The sequence below is a fragment of the Ochotona princeps genome, chromosome 16, assembly GCF_030435755.1.
Source record: "Ochotona princeps isolate mOchPri1 chromosome 16, mOchPri1.hap1, whole genome shotgun sequence".
Classification (NCBI taxonomy): domain Eukaryota; kingdom Metazoa; phylum Chordata; class Mammalia; order Lagomorpha; family Ochotonidae; genus Ochotona; species Ochotona princeps.
The window spans coordinates 49,301,729-49,320,649 of record NC_080847.1 but is presented as its reverse complement, the minus strand read 5'-3'; the positions used below and the strand labels follow the sequence as shown (position 1 = coordinate 49,320,649).

General features: G+C 56.0%; 1 protein-coding gene across 1 annotated transcript in view; it reads right to left on the bottom strand.

The window, feature by feature from the left end:
- Positions 1–18,921, bottom strand: part of RYR1 (ryanodine receptor 1) — a 101,359-nt gene that overhangs the window by 20,265 nt on the left and 62,173 nt on the right. The window contains exons 69-87 of the mRNA XM_058674101.1: positions 18,765–18,857; positions 17,037–17,207; positions 15,813–15,872; positions 15,576–15,713; positions 15,027–15,139; positions 14,796–14,892; positions 14,449–14,555; positions 13,100–13,151; positions 12,892–12,960; positions 11,971–12,070; positions 11,528–11,607; positions 11,363–11,439; positions 10,678–10,751; positions 8,802–8,882; positions 6,676–6,764; positions 6,262–6,390; positions 6,053–6,157; positions 4,629–4,710; positions 3,029–3,216 (exon numbers count right to left, since the gene is read on the bottom strand). Coding sequence (XP_058530084.1) covers positions 3,029–3,216; positions 4,629–4,710; positions 6,053–6,157; positions 6,262–6,390; positions 6,676–6,764; positions 8,802–8,882; positions 10,678–10,751; positions 11,363–11,439; positions 11,528–11,607; positions 11,971–12,070; positions 12,892–12,960; positions 13,100–13,151; positions 14,449–14,555; positions 14,796–14,892; positions 15,027–15,139; positions 15,576–15,713; positions 15,813–15,872; positions 17,037–17,207; positions 18,765–18,857 — 1,905 coding nt within the window. The remainder of the gene's footprint in view (positions 1–3,028; positions 3,217–4,628; positions 4,711–6,052; positions 6,158–6,261; positions 6,391–6,675; positions 6,765–8,801; positions 8,883–10,677; positions 10,752–11,362; positions 11,440–11,527; positions 11,608–11,970; positions 12,071–12,891; positions 12,961–13,099; positions 13,152–14,448; positions 14,556–14,795; positions 14,893–15,026; positions 15,140–15,575; positions 15,714–15,812; positions 15,873–17,036; positions 17,208–18,764; positions 18,858–18,921) is intronic.

The window sequence follows — 18,921 nt, the reverse complement described above, 5'->3', positions numbered from 1 at the left end:
TCTCTGTATATCTGACTTTGTAATAAAATAAATAAATCTTAAAAAAAAAAGAAAGTTCAGGCTTTAACATCAAAATAAAAAAAAAGATTTATTTATTTTTATTGGAAAGGCAGATATACAGAGAGGAGGAAAGACAGGAAGATCTTCCATCTGATGGTTAACTCCTCAAGCAGCCACCACGGCTGGGGCTGAGCCAATCCAAAGCCAGGAATCAGGAGCTTCTTCCAGGTATCCCAGGCAGGTGCAGGGTCCCAAGGCTTTGGGCCATCCTCGACTGTTTTCCCAGGCCACAGGCAGGGAGCTGGATGGGAAGCAGGGCTGCTAGGGTTATTAGAACCAGCGTCCATATGGGATCCCAGTGCATTCAAGGCGAGGACTTTTACCAGGCCCTATGTAAATTTTTAAAAAGGGCCCAGTGTGGTAGCCTAGTGGCTAAAGTCCTTCTCTTGCACGCTCCAGGATCCCATATAGGTGCCAGTTTGTGTCCTAGTGGCCCTACTTCCCATCCAGCTCCCTACTTGTGGCCTGGGAAAGTAGTGGAGGATGGCCCAAAGCCTTGGGACTCTGTACCTGCATGGGAGACCCAAAAGAAGCTCCTGGCTCCTGGCTTTGGATCAGCTCAGCTCTGGCCACTGCAGCCACTTGGAGAGTGAACCAGTGGGTGGAAAATCTTTATCTCTGTCTCTCCTTCTCTCTGTATATCTGACTTTCCAGTAAAAAAAAAAAAAACTTTAAAAAATAAATAAATAAAAAAGAGGATGCAGTGTGGTCCTGTGCCTGCACAGTGCAGTCTCCCCTGCTGCCAAGGCTTTCCTGAAACCTGCTGGCCTGCACAGCAGACAGGGGCCCAGCCGTGCTGGGTGCCAGCAGGTGCTCACTGATGGCTCTCCATGTAGTGGTGAGAACCAGGACACCGTGCCCACTGGAGCCAGAGTTGTAAACCTAGCTCTATCCCTCATAAGTGGAATGACCTTGAGCAGGTCATTTCACACCCCTGGCCTCAGTGTCCATATCTGCAAAACAGAAAGAAAAATCAGTCCTTCCCACACAGGGTCAACGCAAGGATTAAGCAAGCTACCTGGAGCCAGTGTTTGATACAGTAACAAAGACACTTCTTGGGACGTTCTGGACTGGCGAGCTTGCATGTGAGGTCTAGCCCTCTCTGCTTCCAATTCCAGCTCCCAGCTCATGCGCACCATGGGAGGCGGCAGGTGTGGTGGGCTCAAGTGCTCCGGTCCCTGCCACCCACATGGGAGACCTGCATTCTAGGCTCCTAACTTCAGCCTGGCCCAGGCCTGCCTGTTGCAGGTATTTGGTGGGGGAAAGCAGTGAATCAGGGGCTGATGGTCTCAATCCCTGTCTCTCTGTCTTGCAAATAAACAAAAACAAATCCTGGGCTGCACGGTGTTGTTGGCTGGGGGGGGGGGGGGGGTGTTGCGAGGCTTAGGCCTGGGGAGGAGGCAGGGAAGGCAGAGCAGGCTGGGAGCAGCGTCAAGGGTGGGATCCTGACATCAAAAGAAACAATTCCTCGGCAACACCCTGGCCTGAGCCAGCAGCGCGGTCTCGCCTTTCCTGCCCTAATTTGCATACTGGCTCTGCGGTTCTGTAAGAGGAGGAGTTTATGCTCAGGAAACACACACCCGAGTCTGTAGAGATCAAGGGAGAGCGAGATGGAGTGGCGAGGGGTGAAAGTTGTCATTCCAGCAGCGGGTGTGTGTGTGTGTGTGTCGGGGGCACCCAGACACTCCCAGCGCCTGTCTGTCTCCTCCAGAGAAAGTCTGCACTTCGTTCAGGTGAATACAGTGGCAGGTGGCAACCACTGCGGCTCACAACTCCTGTCTCTCACAGGTACTGTCCCCACACTGTCCCACAACAATCTTTGCAGTATCCCCTTTTCGGGGCTGGCGCGGTGGTACAGTAGGCTAATCCTTCACCTGAAAGCGCTGACATCACATACGGATGCTGGTCAGTGTCCCAGCTGCTCCACTTCCCACCCAGCTCCCTGTTTGTGGCCTGGAAAAGCAGTTGAGAACGGCCCAAAGCCTTGGAACCCTGCACCCATGTGGGAGATCTGGAGGAAGTTCCTGGCTTTGGTTCGGATCCTGGCACTTGGGGAGTGAATCATCAGACAGAAGATCTCTGTCTCTCCTCTCTGTAAATCTGACTTTCCAATCAAAATAAATAAATATTTAAAACAAGATTTCTGTACTATTTATTCGGAAAGAGGAGTGACAAAGAGATGGAGAGAAATCTTGCATCTGCTAGTTCATTCACCAAATGGTCACAATGGTCAGGGCTGGGGCTCGACCAGGCAGGAGCCAGGTGCTAGGAACCCCATTCAGGTCTCCCATATAGGTGGCAGGGATCCAACTTCTTGGGTCCCCTTCTGCTGCTTTTCAGGGTTCACTAGCAGGGAGTTGGATTAGAAACAGAGCAGCAGAGATGAAAACCAGTACCCCGACATGGAATGCAAGCTTAACCCACTGTGTCACAAGGCCAGATCTAAGCCTGTGAGCCATCACCTGCCACCTCCCACGTTGCACATGCACAGAACTTGGATTGGAAGCAGAGCCAGAACCTCTAGTCAGGCACTCCTATATGTGGGTAACTCTAGCAGGTGCTTAACTGCTGTGTCCAATGCCCTGCCCTTCTTCAGTTATCTACTGGGCAGGCCGAGAGAGTGTGTGCTCCCATCCAGCAGCTCACTCCTCAATGGCTGCACACACAGAAGCTGGGCACTCAATCCAAGGCTCCCACGCAGGTGTCAGGGACCCAAGTACTTGAGCCATCAACCACTCTCCCTGGAGTGCGCCTTAGCAGGAAGCTGGAGCAGAGAACAGAGCCAGGACTATAGGGTGTCCCAGTCCACACTCCAGGAATGTCAAGACCATGGGCAGCCCCCAGGCCCACTCACACAGCCACGACCTGTGCGACGTAAGAGAGTGACTTCCCCAGGATGGGGCAAGGAGAGCTGGCCCAGCTGCGGCTGGAGGGCCCGGAGGAGGGCGAAGGGCTGGACAGCACCCACCTTCTGGAAGTCCTTCTTGGAGATGAGGCCTCGGGGATCTGTGACGTAGTCCTGGAACGCCTCGGAGCCCACAATGTCCTTGAGTTTCAGGAACATGTCAAAGAACTTGAGGATCATCTCCACGTTGGACGACGACTCAACCAGCATGTCCACCATCTGCCGCGCGATCATGCCGTTTACCACGTTCCCTGCAGGGTGTCCCCAGTCCGTGAGGCCCAGCACAGCCTCCTTACTAGACCCTCCCTGCCCCCCCCACCATGGGCTCCGCCTCCCTCTAGCTCTGCAGCCACCTGTGGCTCTCCATGGGTCCCCATGCTGGTGGGAGACTCCCTGCAGCAGCTCCTAGCCTCTCCTTCATGCTGACCACAGTCAGCATCGTGTGTCCAGCTGGCAGGTCCAACTGGCAGGTCCCATGTCTGTGCACCTCCCTTGCCAGCTGGGGCAAAGCTAACAATGCTATGTACTCAGGTGAGGTGCCAGGGGCTGCGCCAGGTGTGATATCAATGCAACGTTGGAAGAGAAGTGTCACACTTTTGGCAGAGGAGACTTGAAGGAAGTCCCACACCAACCATGAGGTGAGGAGGATTTGAACACAGGGCTGCACAACTTTGGAGCTCGCACACTGGAAACTTCCATGTGTACACTGAGGCTAGGCAGGTCCCGCAATGAGTGAGGCAGGCCAAAGGCAAGGCGGTAGGGAGAGGCAGAGACTGTGGCAAAGTGGACTCCTGCGCCCCCTCTAAAGGAGGCTTGGCTCGGCTTGTTTTTGTGCCTTTTCATGTCTGGATAAAGGTTGCAAGAAGAGCTCAAAGACCCCTCAGGTAGGTGAGCTTCATTGACGGTTCACATTTTGCCACATTCGCTCACCATTCCCTGCGTACAAGTACAGACCCCTCCGTGTCTTCCTCGCTAAACCACTGTCAAGCCTGTCAAGGATGCTCAGCGCTGCAAGCCCAGCGCAGCTGCCGGAGTCTGCAGGTGCGTCACTCAGCCACCGAGCCCCGTCCAGCCGACTTTCACCATGTAAGGTAGGCGAAGGTAGGCACAGGGCCCCAGAATCTCTCAATTTTTTCAACAAAAAGCTGGAAATGTTGGTGTTTTAAAGGCTAATAACCAGTTACTCCCCCCAAATGAAACAATACATAAACATGGAATGTCCATGAGTCTGGACTTAGTTAAATGGCTTCCTCTACACCCCAGGCTGGAGTACTATGCAGTCCTGTCGAAGAATGAACAGAAACTTCTTAAGCACCTCTGTGTGGGGAAAGTCCTAGATTGCTCTAAGACTTAGCAATAACTATGGTTGCCAGACCACCAAGGTTGGGGGATATTTGTTAGGCTGCCAAAGCTAGCGGATAACATTTAGCAAATTAGAAAAGCTGAATATAAAAGACATGCATAGGTCAAAGGCCACCAGGTCATTAAGATTTCTCTGAGGACAAAGGGAATTAAGGGGTGCTCAGCCCCTCCCCCACATAGAGGTGCCAGCTGATCTTGTCATTGCAAATCATCAACTTTGACCCTGACCAGAGGTCAGAGGTGGCAGATCAGGGGCTCCTGGGTCTCGGAGGGCTGCGCTTGGCCCTGCCCCCCCATTTACCTTCCAGTAGTGACAGCAGCATCACCACCATGTCTTTCTGGAGGTCCAGCAGTTCCTTCAGCAGCTCGATCTGGCTCGAGTCCTAGAGACAGGGAACCCTGTTAAGTGGGATCTGGGTGGGGCCCTCGCAGACACACCCCCCACACCTGCAGTGGCCACTGGCCCTTGTCACTTACCCAGCAGGGCCTAAGACCCCCTGCTTCTCCCCTCTTACCTCCGAGGGGACCCGAGTCCAGACATGTTCCTCGGAAGCAAGGGAGGGAGCAAAGAGACAAGATTGGGGGGATGGGGTTGGCACTTCCGGGGCAGCAGACCCAGGAGGGATGTGCGGGGCAGTGAGGACTGGGCAAGTGGGGAAGCCTGGAGCACAAACATTGAGGCACAGACAGAGACACACAGAGACCACAGAAACCCAGATCCGGGGAGGGAACTGACCAGGCACATGGGGAGGGAGCCTCACTGGGGAGTGTGGGGTGCGCTGTGTACTGGGAGACCCTGAGGGTAACTGCTTCCCTGCATAGTGCCTCAGACACCTCACGTAAAGTTCACATAGGTCGAGACACATAAAGTTGCCCGTTTGTGACCATGTTTGGTTTTCAAATTGGCTGCCAGGCCGGGTTCAAAACAGTGGCTAATCCCAATACACTTGTGCAGCTCCAAGCACCATTGAGAGCCCAAGGTGGGTAGATGCCTGCGGCTCATCTCCGCGCAGAACCCCAGGCCTCATCTTCATGCCTCATCCATCGCCTGCCCCCTGCCTCACACCCACCGTGCATGGGGCTAGCCCCATCTTCCAGTCCCAATCCTTCCTCAAGACCCCCACCTGCTGGGATATTAGTCTAGAGAACACCTTACTGCCACCTGCTGGAGAACATGGGGGCTACGGCAGTGAGTGCTCCCAGGAAAGGTTTCGTGTCTGACTCAACTGGGTGGCCGTGGATTAGACAGCAGCAGAGCAAGAGGGGGAAAAGGCATTTACGAACACTGGAAAAGCTGCAAGGGGATAGCAGTGGCAAGGGGAACGGGGACACAAGGATTCAAGAACTGCGACATGGGGTGGACAAGGACCTTACATCGTGGGTGCCCGAGATGGGCGTCATCTGCCACAAGCAGCATGAAAGACCAAAACACTCCTTCAGCCTCCGGCCACGGTCTGAGAAGCCAGCTCTATGCCTGCCTGTCCTCATCAGGGACCAAAAGAGCTGACCCTAGGGGTGACGGGCCCAGTAGACGGGCCATCTGGAGTGCAGGTGGAAAGCGGCTGGTGGGCAGGGACAGAAGAGGTGCGGCCACGGGGCCTGCCAATCCAAGAGGAGGATGGACTTGGCTGTATGTGGAGGTCTTGGGTGAGGGTAAGTCTTGGAAACAGTGCCCCACAGGGCAGAGGGAATGGGGGTGGGATGAAGACGTTGAGGGACTCGAACCTGAGCCAGCTTCATCATCATGTGGGCAAACACGTGCAAGAATCCCACCACGGCGTCCCAGAGGCGGCTGTGTGCCAGGCTCTGCTGGTTTCCGGTGCAGGGGCCCTGGGGAAGGGGTGGTGGTGGTTAGCAGAGAGGGCTGCGCGAGCCCCAGGGATGGCCAAGGGTGCAGGGCTACTCCCCACCTCGCTCCAGTGGGCAGGTCCTACCTGGATATACTCGGTGAGGCTGTTGAACACCTGCTTGGCCACAGACATGGCCTTGGAGAAGTTTCTCTTGCCCTGCTCCTCAATGACGTCCTTGCCCGAGTAGTACCAGTAGAAGTCGCTGATGGACTCCTGCAGCAGCGGGTGTGGGCAGGCGGTGAGGATGCAGGACGCAGCCCTGGCCCCGCAGGATGCCCAAGGTGGGGTGGGGGTAGGGCTGGCGTCCTCCCTGCCCAGGGAGGGGGCTACCTGGCATCCTCACAGCTCAGGGCTTGAGGGCTAGCATCCTCACTGCCTCAGGGGCCTGACATCCTCACCGCCCGGGGCACTGGCAGTCTCACTTCCCCGGGGGACTGGTGTTCTCACTTCTCTGGGGAACCTGAGGTTCTCACTTCCCCGGGGGCCTGGCATTCTTACCTGCAATCGCAGGAGGTAGTCCACTGTGCAGATGATAATGTTGATTGTGGTGGTGTTCCCAGTCTGTGTCCGCAGGTAGTTTTGGAAATCTAGGGTGATGATGAGGCTTTCACTCACTGGAGCACCTACCATGCATTTATTGAGTGCCTGTTGCATGCCAGATGATACACCATGGCTCATGTGTCTAATGACTGTCTATCAAATACTTACCATATGTCAGAGGAAGATGAAGGATCAAACACTCAGTTACCTCACGATGGAACTACTGAGGGCCTACTGTGTGTCAGGTGTGGTGAAGGGTCAATTATTTGCTCATTCTCTTCTTCCTCCAGGAAATATTTTTTAAAAAATTTATTATTTTTTTATTAGAAAGAAATTTTTACAAAGAGAAAGAGAGACAGAAAGGTCTTCCATCTGCTGCTTCACTCCCCAAACGGTTGCAAAGGCCACATGGGTGCAGGGTTCCAAGGACTTGGAAATTCGTTTGCTGCCCTCGCAGGCCATAAGCAGAGAGCTGGTTTGGAAGTGGAGCAGATGGCACATGAACTGACCCCATATGGGATGCTGGCAATTGAAGGTGGAGGATTAGCTTGTTAAGTCACAATGCCAGCCTCCTCCAGGAAATATTTACGGAGCACCATGTAGCAGAATTGGAGATTCAGTTCTCCATTTATTTCCCCAAAGCTTGCACTGAATGCCCACTAGGTGTTGTGCACCATATAGGTGCTGATTCAAGTCCTGGTGGCTCCACTTCTTTTTTTTTTTTTAAGATTTTATTTATTTTTCTTGGAAAGTCAGATGAGAAACAGAGAGGAAGATCTTCCATCCGATGACTCACTCCCCAAGTGCCACAATGGCCAGTGCTGCACCAATCCAAAGCCAGGAACCAGGACCCATCCCCAGATCTCCCACACGGGTGCAGGGTCCCAAGGCTTTGGGCCATCCTCGACTGCTCTCTCAGGCCACTAGCAGGGAGCTGGATGGGAAGCGGGGCTGTCGGGATTAGAACTATCACCCATATGAGAGGACTTTAGCCACTAGGCCACGGGGCCGGGCTGCAGCTCCACTTCTGATCCAGCTCTCTGCTAATGGCCTGAGAGGACAGTGGAGGAGCTCCCCAGTTCTTGGGGCTCCTGAGCACATGTGGGGGACCTGGAGGAAGCTCCTGGCTTTAGGCTGGCCCAGCTCTGGCTGCACAGCCATTTTGGGTAGTGAAGCAGTGGATGGAAGAACTCTATCTTTCCCTCTCTGTGTAATTCTGAAAGAATAATAAAATAAAATCTTAAAAATCTCAGTCTCTTGGCACAAATGTATTTCAGAAGCCTTAAAGAAGTAGTTGTAGACCTAAAGTTTTTGGGAATTCAAAACAACGGTGACATCTCCTCTTTTTCTGGAAAGTGAAGATGAGGGAGAATTACCAATCAGTTCCCTTCATGAGCACCAGCTAAGTGTGGAGAAGGCTGGAGGCCAGCACGCTAAAGATTCCTGTTCTTGTCAGGAAAGTTAACTTCCGGTTGTCTGTGGTTGGGGGTCAGGACCCCAACCCTGAGGCTGTGCCTATCTGGACGTTGGGCGGAATGTCCATCAATTGTTCCACCTGGGAGAAACCGGCCACGTCATTCTCTGTGGCTCAACTGGCTGAACCAGAACGCTACTGGCAGGAACTCTCACCAAAGCTAGGAAAGCACCTGTCAGCTCCCCTCCTGCCAGGGAGGTCAGAAGCTAAACAAACGATCCCTGCACAAAGATGCTAGCCAACTTTTTTACTGTCCCAGCGTACAGAAACCCCACTATAGGTGTGGAGTTTTCCCAGCTGCCCTGAAACACCTGTAGGGAAAGGGCACACAACCCATTGCCCATGTGGACCAATGGGTTGTTGGCCATTTATTTTTATTTATTTCTTAATTTTTGGAAATTGCTTGTGTGTGTGTGGGGGGGGGTGCACTTTGGACTTGTCAGATGATGTAAAAGTGAAGCAAAGAGTGGAAAGTCCAGAAATCCCAGCAGGATTTTGGCAGGAGGAGTCAAACAAAGGAAGGATGAAGGACAAGGCCTGGCCGCTGGAGCCGTCGCCACTGACCCTGGTCACGCCTCCTCCCAACTCGTCACATCAGGCTCTTGCTCACCATTATTATGTCCTTCGCAGAGCAACTGCAGAAATCGGAACAGGTCTTGTGTGAATTCATCATCAGCCATGACCTTCTCTCCTGGGTGGGAGGGAGAGGTGGGTTCATGAGGAGTCAGGCGCGCAGGCACAGCACACACATGCACACACAGCCCATGCACACTGCACATGCATGCACAAAGCACAGGGGTGCTGGAAGGGGCAGCCACCTCTTCAAAGACACTGTGAGGGGTCATGGGCACCTGTTACATCAGGGGCCTTGACCTCAAAGTCCATGATGTCAGTGGTCGGCACCCCGAGCCACGATGCCAGGGCCTCAAGTGTCTTTCCACAGCATCTGTGTCCCTCTGATGCCACTACTTGGCATGACATCCGGGAATATCTGCTGACCGCGCAGATGTGCAGGCAGCTGATGTCTCCCTCAACCCCTCTCCAGACCGTGGGGGTTAATAGATTATGGGGATTGGGGTCACTTTCACACAAAGACACTGAGCAGGGGATAGGGTGGGGCATGGGCCAGGGTAGGAGTGAGGGTTTGCAAGCCAACCATCAGGAGCAGCCAGTGCAGGAGCAGCAAGGGACGAGGGCGGCTGTCACAGGGCAGGAAGGGGGCAATCAGAATGGGCATCAAAATGGTCATCACAGTGGCCGTAGGGGAGGAGACCAAACTGGGAAGGGATCCATCAGAGCAGGCGCAGAGGCAGCAGGCGCACACCAATCAGAGTAGATGCTGGAGGCAACCAATCTGATTGGCGGATAGGAAACGCCGACCAACCAATCAGAGGCCGGAGCACAAAGAGCCGAGAAGGTGGAGTGGGCACGACCCCACCCCGGGACTGCGAATCTGGGTCTGGAAGCCCACGAACACTCAGCTGGGCAAAGGCCTGGAGCTTCCTCCAGTAGGGAAGCTGAGGCTTGGGTGGGTAGGGGGATGGTAAGGACAGAGACTCGTTCTTGGTCCCCTGTGTGGTCCGTGGCTCATCTGGGACTAGCATCTTGGTTTTGGCACTCCGCATCTCAAGATTCGCACAGACATGAGTCTTCGCTCCCTGGACGTCCCAGATCCTCAGCCCCCAGGTGGAAGGGGAGGAAGGGTTAGAAGGGAGAGGGGTAGCAGCAGCACAGCATGGGAGTGGAGGTGGGGCTGGGGCAATTACCGTTCTGGCGATTGATGACTGGGGCAGCCGACAGGATGGGAGGAGGAAGCAGGAGAAAAGAGGGAAAAAGAGACAGGGGGAGACCAACAGAGCACAGGAAAACTCACAGGCACCAGTCAGGGACCCAGACACATGGGGAGACATAACCACAGGGAGGAAGTCCAGGGGTGGGGTTTGGGGGGATGTGGGTCAGGAGACAGAGGAGGGAGCGGATCAGAAAGGAAAAGAGGAGGTGATGGAGGCCAAAGCAGAGGAAAAGGAGAGCAAAAAAAAAAAAAAAAAAAAAAAAAAGGAGGGAGGGAGATGGATGGGTGGAGGTGGAGAGGCAGGGGTGAGGACCAGGTGGTAGAAAGGTTAGACACATCAAAACACGGCAAAGAGGAGATTCGATTAACCCAGATTAGGGACATTAATGAGAGAACAGCAACCAGGGTGTTGGGCACATGGAGGGGAGGGAGGAACAGGGGCCACGTGGTGATGGGTGAGCCAACAAAGGACAGATTGATACCCAAGGATGGGGACCATGGTGGTGGCACGGAGTAGGGGATAGGTAAGGCCCTGGAGGGAAGGGGCAGGGAGTGGGACTGGGGGCCCCAGTAAGGATAGGGAACCCCAGGGGACCCTTGGGCAAAGGGGGCTCTGGACAGTGGCCGGGGAGGGGAGAGGAGGTGGGTCCCAGAGGATGTCCCAGGCACAGGGACACCCCAGACAGGGCCTCACCAGTTCCATCTTCATTCACCATGCCCAGCCCCTCTGCCTTGTTCTGTCTCTCGAAGGCATTGAGATCCAGGACACTGAGGGAAATACAGACAGGGGTGGGGGTGCTGGGAAGCAGCCTCTGCCCTCCCCTCACCCAGAGACTGGTAGGCCCCACAGGGGCGGCCGGCTGTGGAGCCGTGGGAAGCCATGTACACACTGCCATCAGGGGGGCAGAAATCAGGGGTGCTCAGTTTCTGCCTGCCCCTCCTCCTCCTTCCCTCAACTCTGTGAAGTAAGGTAAACCATATACCAGCTGGGATAACCAGGGGTCAGAAACCATAGATCAGCCAGAGTTACAGAGGGATACAGGGAGAGCCTGTTGGCAGCCAGCGGTCAGCTGGGAGGGCCCAGAGTACCCGCTGTCCTGGATTCTTAGCACCCTACTGATGCTACTGTCTGCTGAATTCCCACCCCTTCCCCTCCACTCCCACTCTTAGCACCCTTCTGGTTCCACTGTCTGGAATCCAGAACACAAGCCATCAGCCTCCCCCTAGCAGCCCACGCTGACACTCAGAACACACGCCCTGCTGTCTGAGCTACTCTGGATAGAACTCTTCTCGGACCACCAGGGCAGAGCCAGCACAGGAAGTAGTCCCAGGAGCGGGTGCAGCCTCAGCTACACTTGCAGTCGCACAGCTGGGCCCACCTGCAGGTCTGCATCAGCGCCTGGATGCTCTGGAAGAAGCCAACTTCCTTCTTGTCCTTCAGATAATCCAGCATTTTCTGTAGAGGGAAGGAGAGCTGGGTTCTACCCAGAAGCCTCTCCAACCCATGAGCCTTCCCTCGCCCCCAAGCCACTTCACCCCATTACCTGCTGCACCTCGGCGTTGCCTCCGTTGAGGATGGAGATACCCAGCTTCAGAGTGGAGGACACCATGGCACCTGTCTCTCCTGGGGGAGGGGCCAGGGAGGGTTGGAAGCTGTCCAGTCTGGGGGAGGCAGGCTGTTCTCCCCGGCAGATGACAGCCACTCCAGGGGATAAGAGAAGGGGCATGGGAACGTGGCCCAAGGTGTGTGCCTAGGGGCAACCAGGGCTGAAGGGATGCAGGCAGGAGTTGCAAGGGCCCAAGGACAGTTTGCAAGGCCTGGAGTGTAAGTGCATGCACGGCCCAGGGGGAGTGTATGTGAGGAGCAGATGTGTGTGCAATGGCTGGCCAAGTGTGCCAGTAGGGCCCATGGGGGAGATAGGATGGACAGGTGTGTCCAAGGAGCAGGCTGCGCATGCGAGGAGCAGGGCACATGTGTGTACAGCACCTTTGCAGGCACTGATCATCTGCAGCACCATCTCGGCAGCCCCGCGGTTGTGCAGCCGCGACTGCTGGTACAGGAGCCTCTGCTTCTCCATCTCTTTCTCCTGGGGCAGAGGCAGACCCATGGGCAAGGCGCCACAGGCTCCACAGCCAGCCCCTTCTCCTCTCACCCCTCTGCCCTCTGGCTCCAACCCCATCAGGGACTCATTCTTTCAGCTGTGACCCATCTGTCCCCTGTGACTTCTGTCCAGGACGTATCCCCTACGACTAGCACAAGGTGAGGCAGGCAGTGAGATCTACATGGATTGGGATTGGGAATGGAGCAGTCTGAGGTCCAGGGACCTCCCAGGGGTCAGTGGACAGAGCCCAGGCCATCTGTGAACTGGAAGGAGGCAAAAAGTTACACTTCGGGATCTACAGCGCTGTGACGGAAATGCAGCCTTTGCATCCGTGAGGGCTGTGGTTGTAAATCCCAGTGATGGTGGCAGGACCTGCAGCTTTGTCCTCGAGAAGACTCCCAGATGTGCCCATATCACATTGCTGTTGCCACAAACACCTTATGATGTGGCTTAAGCGCATCCCTACTTCTCAATTACAGTAGCTAATTCTGACCACCTACTAAGTCTAGTTCCCTGACAAGAGTCATAAAGAGGTACATGTCTTAACACAGCACAAGTGTGCTCTTTTTACTGTTTCGGCAACTACTCTGTACCTGTTTTCCTCTGCTACAAATTCCTTTTATTCATCTAAAACCATGGTTCGGAGGAAGGGTTATCAGATGCCAAGGTGTGGGTGGAGGGGGCCTGGCTCAAGTCAATGCTCCTGGCATTGGACATCACTGCCCGGTTCGGCCCTTTGAACTCATGCTAATGACATGTTAATCAGGTCCCCAGCCCATTCCTCCAGGACCCCCAGCCCCACCTACCTCAAAGGAGACCTCAACCTCCTCTTCTTCAGCTTCGCCGTTCTCCCCTCCCTCCTCCAAGTGGCAGCTCTGGGGAGGAGGTGTTAGTACAGGGTGATGGGACTAGCAGAGGAGATGCCTCAAGCCACTCCCAGCCCTATACTCACTCCAGGAGCAGGCAGCCTGCCCCAAGAGCTAAGGTGCAATGCGAGGCGAGGTGGGACCTCACCTTGGCCATGATGTCGGCGTAGGCCATGTACAGGTAATCCTCATCCAGTTTGCTGAGGAAGGAAGCAGGGGAAGGAGGGGAAGTCAGGGTCCCATCCTACAACAGCATCTTTGGAGAATCTACACAGTAGGCTGTGTGGTATGGGGGGGTCTTGGGGGTGGAGGCAGAGCCAAGGGGGACTCTCTTTACTTGGCCACAGTGGGGAGAATGGGATCCACAGGGACATTGTGCTGGAGCTCTTGGGGGCTCTTCCCACAGCCCGTGGTCAGCTGCAGAGAGGGAGCCTTGGGCCTCCAGGCCACACTGCCACACACTGGCTCACTTAGTGACTGGGCCCAGCCACCGCTTTCTCTCGGCCTGCTCAGGGTTTACCCTGGGCCAGTGCCTCTTCTAAGTGCCTTGCAGAAGTGAACACAGTTATCCTGCTAAGGAGGTACATGAGTGATCCCATTTTACAGGTGGGGAAACAGGCATGGGGATCATTGATGTTTGGAACTTGCACTGGGATTCAACTGAACAGCCCAGCCCCAGGGTCACTTTTGGCCCACCAGATGGAAACCAGGACCCCACCGTGGCCTGAGGTCAGAACTCTGGCCAATGACATGTGGGAGAAGCCTTCCAGAGTGTAACATCCCTTCTTGGACACAGACTGAAGATCTCACTTAGAGAAAACTCTTTCCTGGCCCTCCTGCCTTTTGTTTGCTGCCTGGCCTGTTGCATGATGCCTGGAGGTGCAGTGTCTGTCTTGGGACCACTAACCAAGAGCTAAGATTGGCAGAGCAGAAAGTCAAACAGAGCCTGGGTTGCCGATGAGGTCATTACTGCGGTCACAGAAGCCACCGCTCAGCTGCGGACTGCATGGTCCCTGACGTTACACGTGGAAGAAAGACGGCCCCCCTCTGCAGTTAATCCCTCACCCACCACCACGATGGGAGGGCAGCATCTGTCCAAGGACTTGGCGTAGTGTCTGACCTCACACACCGCACCTCTGGGTAGCGCTGCTCCCCAAGGTCACGGCTTCTTACAGGCACGAGCCTGACAAAGCTCTGGCCTCTTCTGTATGCTGGAAACCATCTTGGCTTTCCCCTGGACCCCAAAGACCCTGATTGTGTTTGAGGGACCCCAAAGACTTTGATTGTGTTTGGCAATAGAAAAGCCTAGTAACATTTACAAGGCCTGTGAGCCCTGCAGAGCAGATATGCTGAGAGGAAGAGCAGCTGTGTGTGTGTGGGGGGGGGGCCGGCATGGGGTTTGAGGGACACAGAGGGCCTCCCTGTGTGCATGTGAGGGGAGTGGAGGGGCTCTTCCCCAGGACCTGGGGCTTGCCTGAGGCTAGGTAGCACCCTCACCTCTTTTCCGTTAAGGCTGTTCGGCTAAAGTGCAGGACCAGCTGGTGCAGGGGGTCTGGCTTCTTCTCCTCCACTTCCTCCTCCTCTTCCTCCTGCTCCCCAGCTTTCTGGAGTGGGGATAGAGGCGGGGCTGGGGAGAGGCTTCCAGAATCCCCTCTTATCTTTGCCTGTAGCCACATGGGCTGGATTTTTTGTCTCTTCCCCCACATCCTATTCCCTGCCTTGGTTCTCTGCAAGCCAGAGGCTGCCATTTTATCCCCCTCCATGCAAAGAGCACCCCCTGGAGGTGTGCGACAGGCAGCCCATCTCCAGCCTTCCCCATTCTCCCACCGAGGCCCCAGGCTCACTGAAAGATCATCTATCATGCGATCCTCGAAACTGTGGTCCTCGGTCAGGATCCAGGCAGCCTTGTAACTCTCCAGGAACATGTTACAAGCCCGGTGTCTGCAAGAGTGAAGTCTGGCTGTGTCTCCAACTCCCATGTACCTGCCGCCCCCCCGCCAACCCTGAGGCCCCCCTGTCATCCCTCCCCACCTCATGTCCCTCAGCCTGCCCTCTCCTGGCCTCTGAGGGCTTACGTGGGCAAGTTGTACAGCGGCGTCATCCGGAAGCAGGCCACCACGGCTCGCCGGCGCTGCTTGGATAGCAGCTTGTGCCACACGGCCTTCTTGGATTTGTAAGGGTGCTCGGTCTGCAGGCGGGACAGTCGGTCACGTTGCCAGACCCTGCCCGGAGCCTGATCCCCATGCCCAGCCTTATGTCAAGCTACCCAGGTCTGCAAGCAGGCTGGGGAATACCTGGGCTCTGCCCACAGAGCCCGCGCATCTGTTTCCATCCTAGGTCCCGCCTACACATTCAGTGCCTCCCCTTGGGCCTCCTCCAACTCCAAGGTCCACCCAAGACCCCGCGCGCAGACTCAAGGCTCCTCGACTGCCAGACCCAGAACTTCTGTTCTTTGGTTCCGCCCACAACGGTGAGATGAAGTCTCAGGTCTCTCGGTCCACAGATCCAAGGCCAGCCCAAACCCCGCCCACAAACTCCAGGTTTCACCCAGGCCCCGCCTACGGAGCCACAGCCTCGCGCCAGGCTCCGTCCAGAACCCCAAGCTTTCCCCCCAAATCATGCACCTGTTCCAGGTGGTAGAGCACCGCTGACACCTCCTGAACCCTGCGGACGATTTTCTCCGGGTCGTCAGTGCCCTCCTCGCGGCCAGGCAGGCCCCGGTAGAGCGCCATCTGCCAGCGCAGGGATGGGGAACCTTCTACCTGTGGGAGACCAGCATTGTTCACGTGAGGCAATCCAGCCTCCGCGGGCCTCTTGCGGCTCCAGGCTGGGGCAGCGGGATTGGGGAGTGGGGCGGATACCTTTCCTTGCAGGTGAAGGTTGTTCTGCAGAAACTCCCGGACCTCCTCGTCGGTGTCTTTCTGGGGAGGCAAGGCGGCACCTCGTCAGTGCTCATGTGCAGCCCGTTCTCTGACCCCCCTTTCCTTCTAGGCTGGCTCTGGGGAGGACTCAGAAAGGACTCTACAGGTCGGCAGTGGTAACAGAGGTATCCTTGCAGGCCGAGGGGGGCACGGGGCTGCCTTGGGGTGACAGTAAGGATTCAAGGGCCCATAAGGGGATCTGGGGCGAGGAAGCAAGGTGAGGAGAGCCAAGCATGCAAGACTGAATACGGCTGAGGAGGAAGCGGGGGGGAGGGCAGGGGTCAGACTGAGTAGGGGGTTTGGAAGATGGGGGTAGTTGTGACAGGGTCCAGCCTCCGTAGGCGAGGTTATGGGGAGTCGCACAGATCACCAGGTGACTGGTACATAGGGACTGAAGTAAGGGTCGGCAGGGTGGGGGCAGGGAGAGGGGGGTCAGTGCTCTTTAGGGTCCTGGCAGGTGCTAGGAGGAGCCGAGGTCCTCGGGAAAGAGGCTTTTGGGGGTCCCAGGGAAGGCGTCCTTGTGAAACCAGGGCAGAAGTCTTCAAGTTGTAGGTTACCAGTTGCTTAGCAGGATCCAAGGAAGGCTTCTAGGGGTCTTAAAACTAAATCCTGTGAGAATTTCTTGGGGCCCCTAAAGCTGAAAGGGATCCTGAGGGGAGGTCCTTGCTGGCCCATACAGGGACAAAAAGGGAGCCTCGTTGGAGACCCAGGAGGTTTAAAAGATTCTCGGGCAGTAGTAGTTGGATATTCATCTGTGAAAGGGGCTATTGGGACCCTGGGGGCTGTTTGGGGTTGATCATCGCCCTGACAGGCAGAAGTAGAGTTGAAAGGAGGGGCCAGCAGGGTCCTGAGGTCAATAGGAGGTGAGTTTGGGGAGAACCCAAGGGCTCAACCCTAAGTATGGGAGGGAGGCAGGTTCTAGGGCACTGACAGAACCCTTTTTGGGTTCACGGTGTCATGGCAGGGGGCTCCTGCAGAGCTCATTAAGACCCTGTGACGTTGGTGACATTTCTGGATGTGAGTGGTGTCCGGGATCTTGGAGGGGTTCTTGGAAGGGGTGGGGTGGGGGGGGGAGGACTGCAGGGTCAGGGAGCCTCCAGCCACGATCAATGGGTGCTGTGTGAGGAGGGCCTGGCAGGTTCCCAGGAGGGGCTGGGCAGGTACCAGGGCGTAGCGGGTCTTGGCCAGCGCGATGAGGTCCTGGTCAGTGGGTGCGCACATGTTCAGGCCGATGGGCAGCATCTTTTTCAGTGTGGCCACGATCAGCGATGTCTGTACTGAGTACCGGTCACCCCGACGCTTCTTCTTGGTGCGTTCCTGGTCCGAGCCGCCCGACTGTGGGGACCGAGAGCTCAGCACCAGCCTGGGCCCAGCTCAGGCCCGGCCCCCTGCCCACGCTCCAGCCCCAGCCTGGACAGCAGGCACTCAATACCCAGCCTCAGACCACCCCTCCACTTCTACCCCTGGTCTTGCTACTCCGTCCCCTCGGAGCCCCAGTCCTGACTGTGGGCCCTCCCCAACCCAAGTCTGCATCCCAAATGCCTAACTCCTAACCCAAACCCTGCCAGGGTTTCCCAAAATCCAGGCCTTTTTCCACTTGGACAATCTTCTCCCAGAATCCCCCAAGATTCCCCATGATGACCCTCCCCTGTCATGCACACTCCCACACTTCATATCCCAAGACCAAGTCTCCAAGAATAAAAGATGCAGATCCACAAAGAATTGCAAGAGGCAAAAGAAATTGGAAGAAAGAGAGACACTGAGACATGAAGAGGGACAAGGAGATGGGGAGACAGAAAGTGCTAAAGAGGTCCAGAAAGATCCACAGAGTTCCACAGCCGTGTTCTGGAGTCCCCTGGGTGCAAACCCGTGTCCCGGGCGTGCCCAGGCATGCCAGTGACAAGCTTCGGCCAGAGCCACAGCCACGCGGGCCGGCCACACGGAGCAGACCCCGAGGGCCAGGCACACTGCAGGAGGCCACGCATGCAACATCTGCCTGGGTCCTCCCAGGGCCCTGGGCTGGGGAGGCTCACCCCAACCCAGGTTCCACAGCCAACCCCCCACACAGGAGCCCACCCCACTCTGGGTGGCTCCAGCGCCCAAGCCATCAACCAGGGCACAGTGAGGTACCACTGCCCCTAACCATGCGTCACGTGCCGGCCTGCCCCACCCTCCGGACCTCAGCCCACAATGCTTTGGGAAAGCTGAAAGTTGCCTTTCTTTCTTTCTTTTTTTCTTTTTAACAAATGAAAAAAAAAGTAAAAGAAAAGAAAAAGAAAGAAAGAAAGAAGTCAATTAGTGAAAATCTGAGAGGAGGGGAAGGGTTGGGAGGAGAGGAAGAGAAGAAGGGTGGGGCTGGGAGTGGGGTGGGGTGGTTAGTCCAGAGCCATGCAGAAGGTCCCAGACTCGGGGCTGACCTGTACATCTCCCGCCTGCTCCACCGGGTTGCAGACAGAGACAAGAAGGGTTACCCGAGCCCCACAGAGAACCCTGCACCCAACTCCACATGTTCCTCTGCCCCACCCTGTGGCCCACTCCCCTTAAGCTGGCCGTTTCCAGACCTGGCTGGAAGGAGTGGGTTTGTTCTTCAGGACCCTGAAAAGGGACAATACTAACAGGCAAGTGGGAAGAGGAGGCAGGGGTGTGGGACCATGGGGAGAGGAGACCAGGGAAGGGAAGTGAGTGTAGGATGAGGGTTGGCGAGGAGGAGAGGAAGTGGAAGGGAGAGCCAGGGCAGGAGGGGGCTGGCGGGCAGGAGGAGCTGTTGTGAGGGCCGCAGGGAGTGTGCTCAGCACAGGACCAGCTGGCGGGGTAAGAAGGGGTCTGGCAGGACTCCCCGGAGGGTGCACCCTCCCTCCCCACCAAGCGCCAACTGCCGAGCAGAGCACCTACCTTGGCCATCTTGCTCTTGCTGTCAGCCGTCAGGAAGGACATGTTGTTGATCTCATTCTGGACCACGAAGTTCTGCTCCTCACGCTTAAAGTTCTAGGGGTGGAGAAGGGGAGGCACTGTGTTGGCGGGGTGGACCAGGGTGGGAGAAGGCGGTGTT